The sequence below is a fragment of the Botryllus schlosseri genome, chromosome 11 (assembly GCF_051294905.1).
Source record: "Botryllus schlosseri isolate E-star chromosome 11, Bs_hap1, whole genome shotgun sequence".
Lineage (NCBI taxonomy): Eukaryota > Metazoa > Chordata > Ascidiacea > Stolidobranchia > Styelidae > Botryllus > Botryllus schlosseri.
The window spans coordinates 24,847,119-24,860,178 of NC_137246.1; the positions used below are offsets into that span (position 1 = coordinate 24,847,119).

At 42.2% G+C, this 13,060-nt stretch overlaps 2 protein-coding genes and 1 long non-coding RNA gene across 3 annotated transcripts in view; 1 reads left to right on the forward strand and 2 right to left on the reverse strand.

Annotated features, from left to right (window-relative positions):
• The window catches only part of LOC145449520 (tRNA (cytosine(72)-C(5))-methyltransferase NSUN6-like), a 264,578-nt gene that overhangs the window by 220,811 nt on the left and 30,707 nt on the right, over positions 1-13,060 (forward strand). The window lies entirely within an intron of this gene.
• Positions 1-13,060, reverse strand: part of LOC145449535 (uncharacterized) — a 109,989-nt gene that overhangs the window by 71,688 nt on the left and 25,241 nt on the right. The gene's annotated exons all lie outside the window — the stretch shown is intronic.
• On the reverse strand, positions 2-4,837 carry LOC145449378 (uncharacterized). The gene has a single exon (XM_080327727.1). It carries the CDS (start codon positions 3,693-3,695, stop codon positions 756-758), a length of 2,940 nt encoding a protein of 979 aa, XP_080183853.1. The 5' UTR covers positions 3,696-4,837; the 3' UTR covers positions 2-755.

Sequence of the window (13,060 nt, forward strand, 5' to 3'; positions counted from 1 at the left end):
ATCAATTTTTTCAATACTTCTGTATTGTAAAAGAACAAAGAAATATTGCATTATACTGGTAACGCCACCGAATCACCTTTAAAATAGATTGTTCTCATAACATGTAGCTCATGTAGCTGTTCGATTCCAGTACAGTAAGGTGCAGAGCAATATAAATAGGTGCGGCGGATAAGTATAAATGAATTTGCGAACATGGCAGATGCAATATAGGCAAGGTGACACACTTCATGAACTCAAGCTTCAATCGCTACGACCACCCGAGCCATAGAGAGAGAGATTGTGCAAATGGTGGTTGGAGTTGATGACTGAAAATACCAATTGAGAATCTACAAAGTTTAGGGAGACCAATATTTTTTGGGGGGCGGAGGGATGGCTGACATTTTTTTGCCCTGGACGCGCTGGTCAATCACAATGCAATTCATTGAGGACAAGTGCTTTGCCATCACAGAGGCTAACTAAGTTCAATTTATCTTCCAATATAAGCTTTCAGTATAGCCCTATTACTGATCATCTATTGTGGTGGAGAGTGGACTCGGTGGTAGGCTAAATAGATATATGGCACACTTTGTGGATTCAAATCATGAAACTACACCTTAAAAATGTGTCACAGAAGATCATCTGGGGGGTGGTATTTGAAGACAAACACTTCAAATTCCGCTGTCATAGACGCGCTATCAAAATCCAAGGCAACTGTGAATAATACGATATGTGGAAGTAGTCAGTATAGCAATGTTGGTATTGGAGTTGAATCTGGGCTACGACAACTGCGACTGTCTAGCAACATATTGGCGAAGACGATCTCTGCAGCTTGGGTCAGGCAGACAATTTTTCAGATGTACAATTTCACAACGATTACACTCCTTCAATTTCTTCTTGATAGAGTCATTTTTCAACAGTGATTTAGTTTGAAGCAACGCATACGCCGGCGATTGACAAATAGCAATACAACGAGCCATCACATTTCTCGTTAGAGAATCGTGCGGATATATTTCCGACACGATTCCAATCTCTTTAGCTCTTCTCGCAGTGATCACGTCGCCTTCGAGTAACAGCGATCGTGTTTTACAAGCGCCGACAGACATAGTCATAGCTTCTGTCGTGCACCCAAACGGGGGTAAACCTATTTGTGTAAACGGCCATTGTATTGTAGCCCGATTACTAGTATAGACAGAGTCGCAATGTAACAGTAACGTAGCCCCAAAACCGACAGCAGCTCCTTGCACTACCGCTACAATCATTTTTTTGAACTTAATCAAGGTGCTAACGAGCTTTTTCATGAGTTTAACAATGTCACGATTCTTGGACAGGCCCGGCGTCCAATCCAGCAGTGTCATTGGGTTGAGTCCTGAACAAAACACCGGACCAACCGATGATAACACGACCACTTTACATTCGTCATTACGTTTGCAGATTTGGAAAGCTTCTATGAGTTCCTTCAATGTCCTCTTGAATAAATAATTGAATTTTCGAAAATATATAGATTCTGGGGGTTTGTGTTCAGTTGCTTCCACTGTAATCACAATCTCGGATAATCCCCTCATTTCCTTCAAGACAATGTGGTGAAACTTTTTGTTATCAACAATTTCCACAGCTTGCATCTGCGTGTTGCGGGACGATTGAGCCGACTCTGAATACTGAACAGGTTTCCGTTTCCTTAGCTTAATAGTGGTATGTAGAGGGCGGGTTTCGCTCCCGGAACTTTGCGTGCCTTGTACGGAGTCGGTGGATGATCCATGTTTTCTTTTTGACGCCCTGCTTGTTACAGGTGACGTCCTGGTTCTTTTAGCGCCGCGAGTTCTTTTTCCTGCCTCGCCTTGACGCTTTGGAGGGAAATCGTCCTCGCTGTCGGAGATTCTCTTTTTCGACTTCACTGATAAAATCTGACGTCGCTTCTTCGAAGATACTTTGTCATCAGAATCGGTCGATCTCACACTATTTGCAAAATCGAGGTCCGAGCTCGATTCCGAATTGGTAAACGGAACCCTCACTTTGATCCCAGCGTCTGAACTGGGCATTCCAACTCTTTGCTTCGGGTTGGTTGCCCGTACATCTTTAGCACCCAAATTCACTGCTAGCGAAACATTGCTTGGTATTTTCGTTGGCTCTTTGTTTGAGGTGGACGACATCTCAGATTCTGCACTGACTGTAGCACCATGCGATATTTTTCCACTGTCACCAGTCTTGTTTGAATTGGAAATTGCTCGTTTGTTAATTTTCACACCCAGAAATGGTGGGCGGTGTTCCGCCCGGTCCGCTGCAGCAGCTCGTTGATATTTTTCACAGCAACTGGTATAAAGAGCAACGGAAACGGACCGTCGCGAGGTTGGAATGCGACTAGTTTCTGCCTGTCCATTAGAGGCTGCGTCACTTTGCACCTTTAAGATTGACTGGTATCCATTGCAGTTTGCTTTGTTTTGAGATTTCTTGCCGACCTGTTTTCGTTTTTTTTCAACATCACTGCGGGCTGTAATTTCGCGTACTGGCGATTTTGACGTATGCGATTCGTTTTTTACCAATTCTTCGCCCCTAAATGTAGCTTTGTTTTGAGATCTCCTGCCAACCTGCTTCCGTTTTATTTTAACTTCGGCGTGGCCTGTAATTTCGCGTACTGGCGATTTTGACGTAAGCGTTTTGTTTTTTACCGATTCTTCTTCACCCGTAGATATAGTAGTAGTGTCCGCACGTCGTTTCTGAACCCCGGATGTCTTTTTCATCGAGACAGAAGGACTCAAATATGTAGATCCTTTTTCAGATCCGCTTTCAATTGTCACTGGCGTGTTCAACTTTGCATTACTTGATGACGTTTTATGCGATGCAGTTTCAGAATGACTAGCGTTGCTACCAGGATGATTCGATCTTGCAGTCTGCGTTTCAATTTTTTGACGAGGCAGTTCTTCGTCTGAAATTGCTGGTATTTTTGAACTATTTAGTGCTTCAAATGTAGCATGTGAATTTGTCTTGGACGGGCAACATTGATTTTCGGCAGAGTTCGATTGAGATTCGTCTTTTTTAGCCGACTGAGATTGTTCATACAGCTGTAACTGCCGAAGATGCTCTGTGTTCAAACTGGATTTCACGTTCTTAAGAACAATTACAGGTTCAGTTCCCTTCAATTTTATGGCATCTTTATTATGAGAATTTCCTGTTGATGCGTGGAAATCAGAACCTTTGCTTTTCGATACGACACCAGGGTCGGTAAAATCATTGACCGCAGGCCTTGGCGTGGAGTCACGTGCGAACAGACTTTTCGATATTCTCATGACTGATGCCGCTTTTTTATTTTTCTTACGAGGTAATACGGTCTTCGCGTTTGTTTTAGCTGGTAAAGGTACAGTTGATTCCGTCTGATTTGCAGAATCTTTCTTGTGATTGGGGTTATCGTGTATGCTTCGATTCACACTCGATTGTAGAGATTGATTAGAAATAGCCTTCTCAGATTCATCGTTAGCTTCACCAGTATCAGGATGTTCTTCTATTAGCCTGGACTTTTTGATTGGAGTTACTGCCGGTAGTTCTGGCGAACGTTTTGTACCAATCTCGACTTTAGCATCCTTTTCCAAATTGTTGGATACCGGTTTTTCACTTTCTGAAACCGAATGTCCCTGATCTTCATCTTCTGAATCCGATGAAATTGTAATTATTTCATCAGAATCCAACCAACTCTTCTTCAGTTTATTAACCGCAGGGCACAGCATGTTGCTTTGGTTACAAAAATCTTTGTGCAACAGTGACGAATAATTATCAATGAAAGATTCTATAAAATGAATAAATAGCAGTCCAATTAGGACTGTATAGTGCAGGGACGGGCAACTCCTCTAATCGGCGGGCCGGACATGGGGAAGTGAAGTACTCGGCCGGATTCTTGGATCGTATATCCACCTATACAAGGAACAATTTAATGTAAATTTCAAGTTGAAAGTCATAGAACCAAAACGGTAATAAATTAATTTACCAATGCAATGTATTTCAATAGCTGTTGAAGTCAATCAGAAATCTGTGGCCGATCAAAGTTGTCGACAAGTTCTTTCAACTCTGGCGGGCCTGTGGATATACAGCTGTATCACTCTCCTACAATTGTCGCATTGTAAGCAATGACAGGCGTTAAAGTAGATTCAGGACGCAGTTAAGTATAAGGCATCAAGATGATTTGTGTGATGATCTACTTCGCCTAGGCCAAGGTGGGTGTCTGATCTCAACTCAAAGACTACTCCAAGTCGTTTAGACACCTTCCAATCTTTTCATTGTATCGCAGTTTTCGTGGTGTTTTGAACTGATGAAAATATTAATATACTGTTACTGATACAGCTGTATATCAACAGGGCCAACTCTGGCTGCATGTCGCACACAAAGAACAAAAGAATAACTAAAAATCACTACAATTTGTGTCCGAAACAAAGAATGAATAAACTACAGTCACAATAATTTGACGTAGTGAGCAAGTAGTGGAGAATTGCGACAGATTGTGACGGCAGGCCGTAGGCTATGTTGCGTGCCCTGGTATAATGTACCGGTACCGGGCTTGGGATTTTTCCAGTATTATCAAGATATCAATTCATAAAGGTTGATTATATATATGTGTAAACGCAGGTAATGCAATCCTTTTCGTGTTGACGAACATACGCGTAAGCTCCACTCTCGCACTCTACTCACTAACTCGTACACACACACACTAAAGAATAACATACAGTCACTATCATTTGACGTAATAAGCAAGTCGTGGGGGATTGCGGCAGACTGTGACCGTGGGTCACATTAATGACATTATCATGTACGTACGACCGCAAACTCTCTGCGGGCAGCTCAAAATCATGACGCGGGCCGTATGTTGCCCATTCGTGGTATACCGTCAACCGGGGTGACTTTGATAGATTTTGGCACTTCTGATACGTTTTGAGTAGGTTGAAGGGGTTTTTCATTTCTTATTCTTAGAACTAGTAACAATGTGCCTCTTGGCTATCAATACACCGGATCATTTTTTTAACAGCTTTTGTCTTCATGCTTTTTTAAAAGGTCAAAAAAATATCAAAGTCACCCCGGCATCGGGGTGACTTTGATACTCCATGAAAAAACGATTTGTTTTCAAATTGAAATCCTTATTGGTGTCTCTTTGATAACCAATTGTTTAAAAAATAACACTAGACGTAAAAGAAACATCCACCAACACACGACCATAATTCTGAGAGTTGGAACTTGCAGTTGTACTGGTTTTCCCTTCTCTCTCAAGACAGAGTTCATGTAACAGGTTATCACAATTGTCACACTGTTCCCAGAGATAGGTTCATCTTATAAATTTCAAGTTTAGTGTAGGAGCCCGTCAGAATCGCGTCACGGGACGCATTTGGTTCGCCCAGATTTGAACTAATCATAGCCCCAACTTGTTACAGAATTCCACACTATTAGATCGTATCCTTCGCTGCTTTAAAACTTGCTATTGGAACTATGGTTTTCATACATCCTCCTCAGTAGGATTTGTCCTCCATTTTTAAGAAATGTCCCCCCTTCGACCAAATATCCTCCGTTTTGTCAATTTGTTTTCCTTTTTAGCCCTATATGCCCCAAAAGACCATAAATGACATTAAATTTCGACCTGAAAGATAGATAACAGGGCACATGCGAGTATAAACTGTTTTTATTCTAGTCAACACCACAGAGGACAGAGCTATAGGTGAAGAGTGGGTAATTCGGGACTCGAGCCGAGTTATGGCCTTTTTTTCACAGTTATCAAAGTCACACTGACTATCAAAGTCACCCCGGTTGACGGTAGTGTATAGTCATGGCTGAATTTCGGCGGGATGTATCTGATCGACAGTCATCGACACTCGTCAGGGGTAGTCGTTAGCAACTAGTACCACAGTACAGTACAGTACCAGTATTCACTATTCACTACAATATTGCTTCAAATTACGCAACATATAGCAGCGGACAGTGTCGTGTCGTTGCTCTTCTACTGGACTCTTACCAGCTGTAGTCTAGCTGGATCGTCACCAGACCATTTCGCTGTAACTATAATTCTTTCTCATAAACCTTTCATGAACTGCATTTCACGGATAGAATCCAATCAATCTTTTTGTTACATGTAGAACTTAAATTCCTTGTTTGAATTCTTGCGATGAGTAATATATCTTCTCTGTGTTACGTGAAGCACCGTCCATGACCATGTCAATCACTATTTTCGCAAGCTCAGAATACCACTGAGCTGTATAAACACGTAACACGTAATACTAATTACTAACCCCCATCTTTTCGGATCCTAAAATGCTATTAAACCATGCTGGTTGTTTACGTGGAAACTTGGAAACAAACAAGACTTAAAAGTCTCAAAAATATTTTTAACGAAGTACTGTTCACTGTCTGAAGAGAATGCGAAAATGGACGAAAAAGTCCGAAAGACACTCGCCTAACCATCCGGTAAGTGTTGATATAAAATTACATTTCCAATTCTCTACTATAGTTGCTTACGATTACTATAGGGGCGGGCAGTCAGTCAGTCAGTATGTTTTATAAATGATATATATATAATATCGTTGGTTTTATTCATCTCACTAGCAAACACAACATGCAAATTGGTATGGACTATGGATTGGGTTGGGAGACGACGGGGACCGGAAGGTCGCTACCCAGCGGTGTTCTAAACGAGTAAAATAATATGGCATGACATGGGAATATCAAGACTAACGAATATGGCATAAAATTACAAAAAAATAAAAGGTACAATGATTCGAGTACTGAAATTATACGTCCCTCTCCACTGAAAGTTAATTTATCATTGTGAGTTTCGATACTATTTTCCACTGTTTCGACACCTTCCTATCTCTTCATTGAGTTGAAATGATGAAAATATTAATAAAACTGACTGACTGACTGTGGAAGCCTTGAAATGTTGATTGGCCGTAACGAACGAATGATACATATTGGCCGTAACGCAACATACGAAAACGAAGACAAAAGGCTACGAAGTTGACTGGACATAACATATTTCTGAAGTCATGATCATGATCAACCCACAACATTATCACAATAAAGTGCAAAGAAATCAGTATGGTCGAAAAAGTACCAAAGTATCAATGTGATCGAGAACGGGCTTCATATCTTTTTCGAACGCTTAAATGGTACGTATTTGAGCTTTGACATCCTGCATGACTCGAAGCATAATTATAAATTTAAAGTATGTGACTCAGATTCATCACTCAGGTAGGCCTACTCGATTCCGCCCAGCCGTAACGATTACCTGACGAGTGTCAGCCGAAAATTTTCGGATTCATTTCAATATGACAACGAAAAATAGCAGTCGCAATTTATTCACTCTAACCCAGTCGTTCTCCAGCTTTTTCAGACACGCCCGCTTTTACGATGATGATAATTTCGTCCCCCTTATCGTCATATAAAAAAAATCGAATCGCGAATTTTTTTTCAGTTGACAGCAGCTTCGTGCCCCCTTCAGTTGCTGTCATGCCCCAAAGGGGGCGCGCCCCCATCAGTTTGAGACCCACTGCTCTAACCTTTTCAACCGACACACTCATCGAGATTCAAGAGCGGCCGTCAGTAAATATGGAGATTGCAATTCGAAATTTAAAGGCTAAATATAAAGTGTGACGTAAGAATGGTATAAAAACAACATCGAGAGAATTCACAAAACGAGAGCGTTACGATTACGAGCCAGAGGCGTAACACGGAATGCACTCATGCATTATTGGGATAGCTCAGTGGGTAGCATGGCGAGATGGTGCAAGACTTTGAAAGCCGTGCAATGCTATATGTATCTGTACCTTCCTTGTCTAGCGGTATATGCACATTAGGGCTGTTCAAAAATAACTTTTTTTTCCCGATTCAAGCCGGTCACCTCTTAAATCGTCAGGTTGCAGTAGAAAACCTTGCTCACCAAATTTCACTCGATTCCAACCAGTAAAGGCCTCCGCAGATCCAATTAAAATTTTTAATTTATTATGGAAAATTGAAAAAAAAAATTTCCAAATTTTTCTGATAACCCCATGAAATTGTTGAGCTGTCTTCAAAGACGTTGCAAAACAAATTTGAGTCAATTCCGACCAGTAGAAGCGGAGTTATTGGAGTTTTTCGTTGAAATTTCTCGGATTATCCTTGATTGGTGGATAATCCGCGATTTATCAACGAAAAACTCACATAACTCCGCTTCTACTGGTCGGAATTGACTCAAATTTGTTTTGCAACGTCTTTGAAGACAGCTCAACAATTTCATGGGGTTGGCAGGAAAATTGGGAAATTTTTTTTTTTAATTTTCCATAATAAATTAAAAATTTTAATTGGATCTGCGGAGTCCTATACTTGTTAGAATCGAACCAAATTTGGTGTGCAGCGTTTTTTAGGGTAACCTGACAATTTAATCAGTGAATGGCTGGAATCCGAAGAAAAAAGTTATTTTTGAACAGCCCTAATGCACATCATGCACTCATGGTATGCATAGGCATTTTTGCATGGGGTGGCGGCAGGAACGTAGCAATGACCATTCCGACACTAATATTCAGTTGCAATTCAACAAGTCGTATTATCGGTGTTACGCGGGGCCGCGACCAATGAGCGAGATTCGTCTGTGCACGCCCATTGGTGTACGCATATCGCATGTAACAATTACTGTGTTTCCATTCACGGCCGATGGGCCTATAGATAACTAACCTAGGTTAGTTATGGGCCCGTTTTCGAGAGACTCGTCTGACTAACGAGAGAATTTTGTTGCGCAACACCCACGTCGGCCGACTCGTCGGCCATCGAGTGAATACGTCGGCTTGGCCGTTCGGCCATGCCTTCGCTATGTCTTCGATTAGCTGATTGCTATTTGCTACTTACAATGGACTTTTCGTATCAAATTAACCATGGCTGCACTCCAGACGGATCTTGGACGCATTGAGAAACCAGGAATTTAATAAGGATTGCAACGGAAGTTAGTAGTACCAGTACTGCTACGAATTACCCGTAGGCTACCGAAATCTTCTTCGCGACGTGCTCACATAAGCTGCTGCCACAATTCGAGGGTTTGTGTTCTGGTGCATGGATACAATACAAACTACCGTTTGACCACAAACTAGGTGAACTTGTAGGTGAACTGGTAAGCAAATCATCAACAGGGCACTCGTAGTTCATGTCTGAATCACGATGACGAAACAGTAGTACCGGTAGACCAATGGACTGGACAAGTTACTATTCTGCGCTCTTAATCATCGGACCACGATATTCCATATCTATAACTCCCACATACTTGGATATGCCACCTAATTTTCATCTTTTTCCCATCTTATTTAATCTTCTGTTAGTTTTAAGCAAGTGGTTCATTATGACCATTTTACATGTTGGATGGATTTAGGCCTACGTGTTCAAGGTCAAAGCGGGTTGTTTGATTGAATGAGCGCTAAAAGTCATCTCGGCTCATTCCTACCGAGTCATTTATCGCAATCTTGTGATTATTATGAAATTATTACCGAGTAAGTAAGCCAAAAACGTCATCGCGATCGCTTCGCCCACCTAGTTCGGCCAAGCCACGGTCGGATTACGCCTGGTCATGGAAACACGGCCGACATGTACAACGCATGCTTCATGGCCTTTCGGCCGTCCGTGGGCCGTGCATGGAAACGAAGTTAATGTAACGCGACGCGATCTACCTACCGCTGATATGATTGCGAAATTAGGTGATTGATTGCAGCGCGCTGGGCAATCGTCGCTGGACTGAGCACTGAGCAGTAACACGGCGCGACAATTCTGCATGGAACACGAAAGACGGACAAGAATTATGATTACGAACGCGCGCGGCCAATCAGTAATTAATTATCCCATATCGCCAACACGATGGGTTTTTACTTAGTATTTAGTAGCTCGCATCGCGACTATCGGTTGCTGATTAAAACATCGAATTTGACTCCATTGCTGCATTTACCGATTTACGTTGGCAAAGCATAATTGGATTAATATTATGGGCACTGGAATAAATTCCAACTATAGCAGGCACACACAATAAAACACTGTTCAACTTTGCGCTCCTAGAATATGTATCACAAAAATGGTTCACGAAATATTTTAAACGCGGCTTGCGGCCCTCATCGATGCAAAAAAGCACTTCAATTAGTAGAAGGTGAACGTATATTTGGTCGTCAAATCGCGATAGGAGATGTGGTTTCTTAGAGCGTGCGATGAAATCTACGTTTCTAACGATGAGGTCGAATTAGTACATCTAATAAGGATCGTTAGTTTGCTGAAATCGGCATCAGTAGGCTGTGCAAAATACATAGTAGTGATCAATTTTATCGAACTGTACAATCGGCCGGCAAGGCTGCGCTGATGACGAAATTTCGGACATGCCGCAAACCTTCAATAATTACAATTACAGGGAGCGATAGTCATACCTAAATACCCAGATTCGACAATGGCGACGAGCACAATTTGTTCAGACGTTGGCATAAGTTTTAATCAAAAAGATACATAAACACGAACAATATTACACTCAGTGATTGTTACTGTTTGGCGAAAGTGTTCCTGCGGACGATAGCAGGCCTGCAGGCGGACGCACTAAATCAAACCACCGACGATACTGCACATGAGATATCGATGTCGATGACCCATTTCGCATACTAATGATTCTCGCTGATTTGCATTACGCAGCATCGATAATACGAAGTAGTGTATTGGCATTTCAAAAGGACGGCATACGAAATCCGCGATCAGTCAGTCGAATCTGATCGTAAAATGGTGCTATAGAACATTGGTTCTCAACCCTTTTCTCCTCGCGGACCGGTAAAATTTCAAAAAATGTCTTGCGGACCGGTGAACTTTCGAAAATCGAAATGAAGCCATAATGTAAATATGCAACCGTTTTTTGCAATTATATGGTGCTAGAGAGTGACTTTTCGAACGTTTTGATCGTAATAAATTATTATCATCATGAGTCTGCTGAATCGAGGTATAATTGCCTTGTCCAGATAAACGTGCTACCGCTGAGAGTCGTTTACAGTCTTTCGCGGTGGAGGTCGGTGATTTAACCGACCACGCCAACTCGAATAACATTCTTCTCTTTGACAATATCGAGAGAAGACGCGTTTCGGAGTCGAACCATAAGCAGTTAAGCACCTTGTCGTGCCACCTTGCTCATTGCTCACTATCACCAGACGCAGGCTACTCTGGCAACTACGAATAAAATGCGCTGCACTAAGACACCTTACAGCAGCTATACCGGCCATCCGCAAATCTGGGCCGAATAAGTACTCCGTCCGCCCACCCCCAAAAACGTTGGTCTTGGGCCGCCACAGGGCGATGAGTCAAACTTCCGGAGGTTTCGCCCCTAGACCCCACAGTTGGGTGGCTGTTTTTACCTGTACTTGTGAGCACATTCCTTCTACTCAGTGTAAGCAGAGAGTCTATGTCAGGATGTCCAACCTTATAAATTAATTGAAAAATGTTGGAAAAAGTTTTTAAAAAAATACGCTATGATATATGTTCACTTGCAAAATAATTTTGGGCCCCTTTTCAGTTCGACCCTCTCCAATTCGGCGGTTTGGGATGGTCCTGCACAAAACGATTGAATCGAAAACGGATGATCGCGCAAACTGCGCTGTTTAGCGATGAGTCAGCTCGTATCTGTTTTGTACTGGTCGCTCGCATGTCGTTAAAAGACATGTCTTGAACTTCAAGTCAAATCGAACATGTTTCTAGCCCTAATCTTACCTCACGAAGTTCTGAATAAGTTTAGAATTTGCTGTTTTAATTAATGTACCAATGTACAAGCCTTCAACATTGCATCTTGAAATTAAGGTATAAAATTGCAATGTGTCTGGCGGACCGGCAGGAATATCGTCGCGGACCGGCACCGGTCCGCGGACCGGCGGTTGAGAACGGAATGGCAACGACCGATTTTGCAGCTTCGTTCCGCTTCGCTGAGGCTGAATTTGAGAATGGTTTTGCGTAAGCGACTGTAGGATTTCTGGCAATCCAAAAGTTATCTTCCAGAGCGCAGAATTTACTGAATCTGATCTTGATCGAAAGCTACGGTTGCACTGATTTCGTATTGCAACCTCGTCGCATGAGTTATTGTTCAAACAAGATCAAGAACATAACAATTGGTGTCAGAAGTGGGATTCGAACCCACGCCCCCATTCGGGCGGATGGCGGGCCGCAATTCACATCGAATGAATTCGATACGTTTTGTTCTAATTTGGCAATCTGCCATACCGTATCACCGTCTTTTCACCCTGCCTCGAACGGGGAAGCGGAGCGTTTCGTCCAGACTTTAAAAGCTGGATTAATAAAAAATTGCGACTGGGGAAAAGATCTCAACTTCGCGCTCCAAACACTTCTCGCTACGTACCGATGTGCACCGCACCCGGGCATGGACTGGAAAACGCCTGCCGAGATTTTACATGGTCGACAGCCGCGCAATTTGTTAAGTTTGTGCTCGCCCTTCGATAAATCGAAACCCGTTACGCCTAGACCAGAGGTTCTCAAAGGGTGGGCCATGGCCCACTGGTGGGCCACAGAGCATTTTGAGGTGGGCCACAGAGCTCTTTAGTAAATTTCAGAATTAATGTAAGTTTAGTTATATTTCTTATGTTATTCGCTAAAAATATATTCGTATTATCTAATTATACGTAGGCTACATAAAGCTTTTCATCCGACTCTGATTAGACGTAGTAGCACGTATGAAGTCAGCATGTACAATTTGAAAACGTTACGGAGAAACGGTGACTTTTTCTATACTGGCTATGACAACCTACGACTAACAGCAGCTAAAATAATTTCAAGCCTATAATAACTGAGATAATGCTTAATTAACCAAGTATTCCGGCAGGGTCATATGTCGTATGCCGTTGAGGGGCATGCAATGAACTCGCAATGAAGTGAAATTTATGTACAGATTTACTGTACTTCGGCAGGCCGTATTATTGTAAGCTAAACGTAGCCATAATTGCAAATTATTAGCAACTTCTGGCGGAGGTATACTGCACCACCGCAACGAATCTTAATGGATTGAGGATTTATCGGAGCGCATTAATCTTTGAAGTCGGTTTAAAATGTCCGGCCTGAAAATCATTGTACATAATGAAAG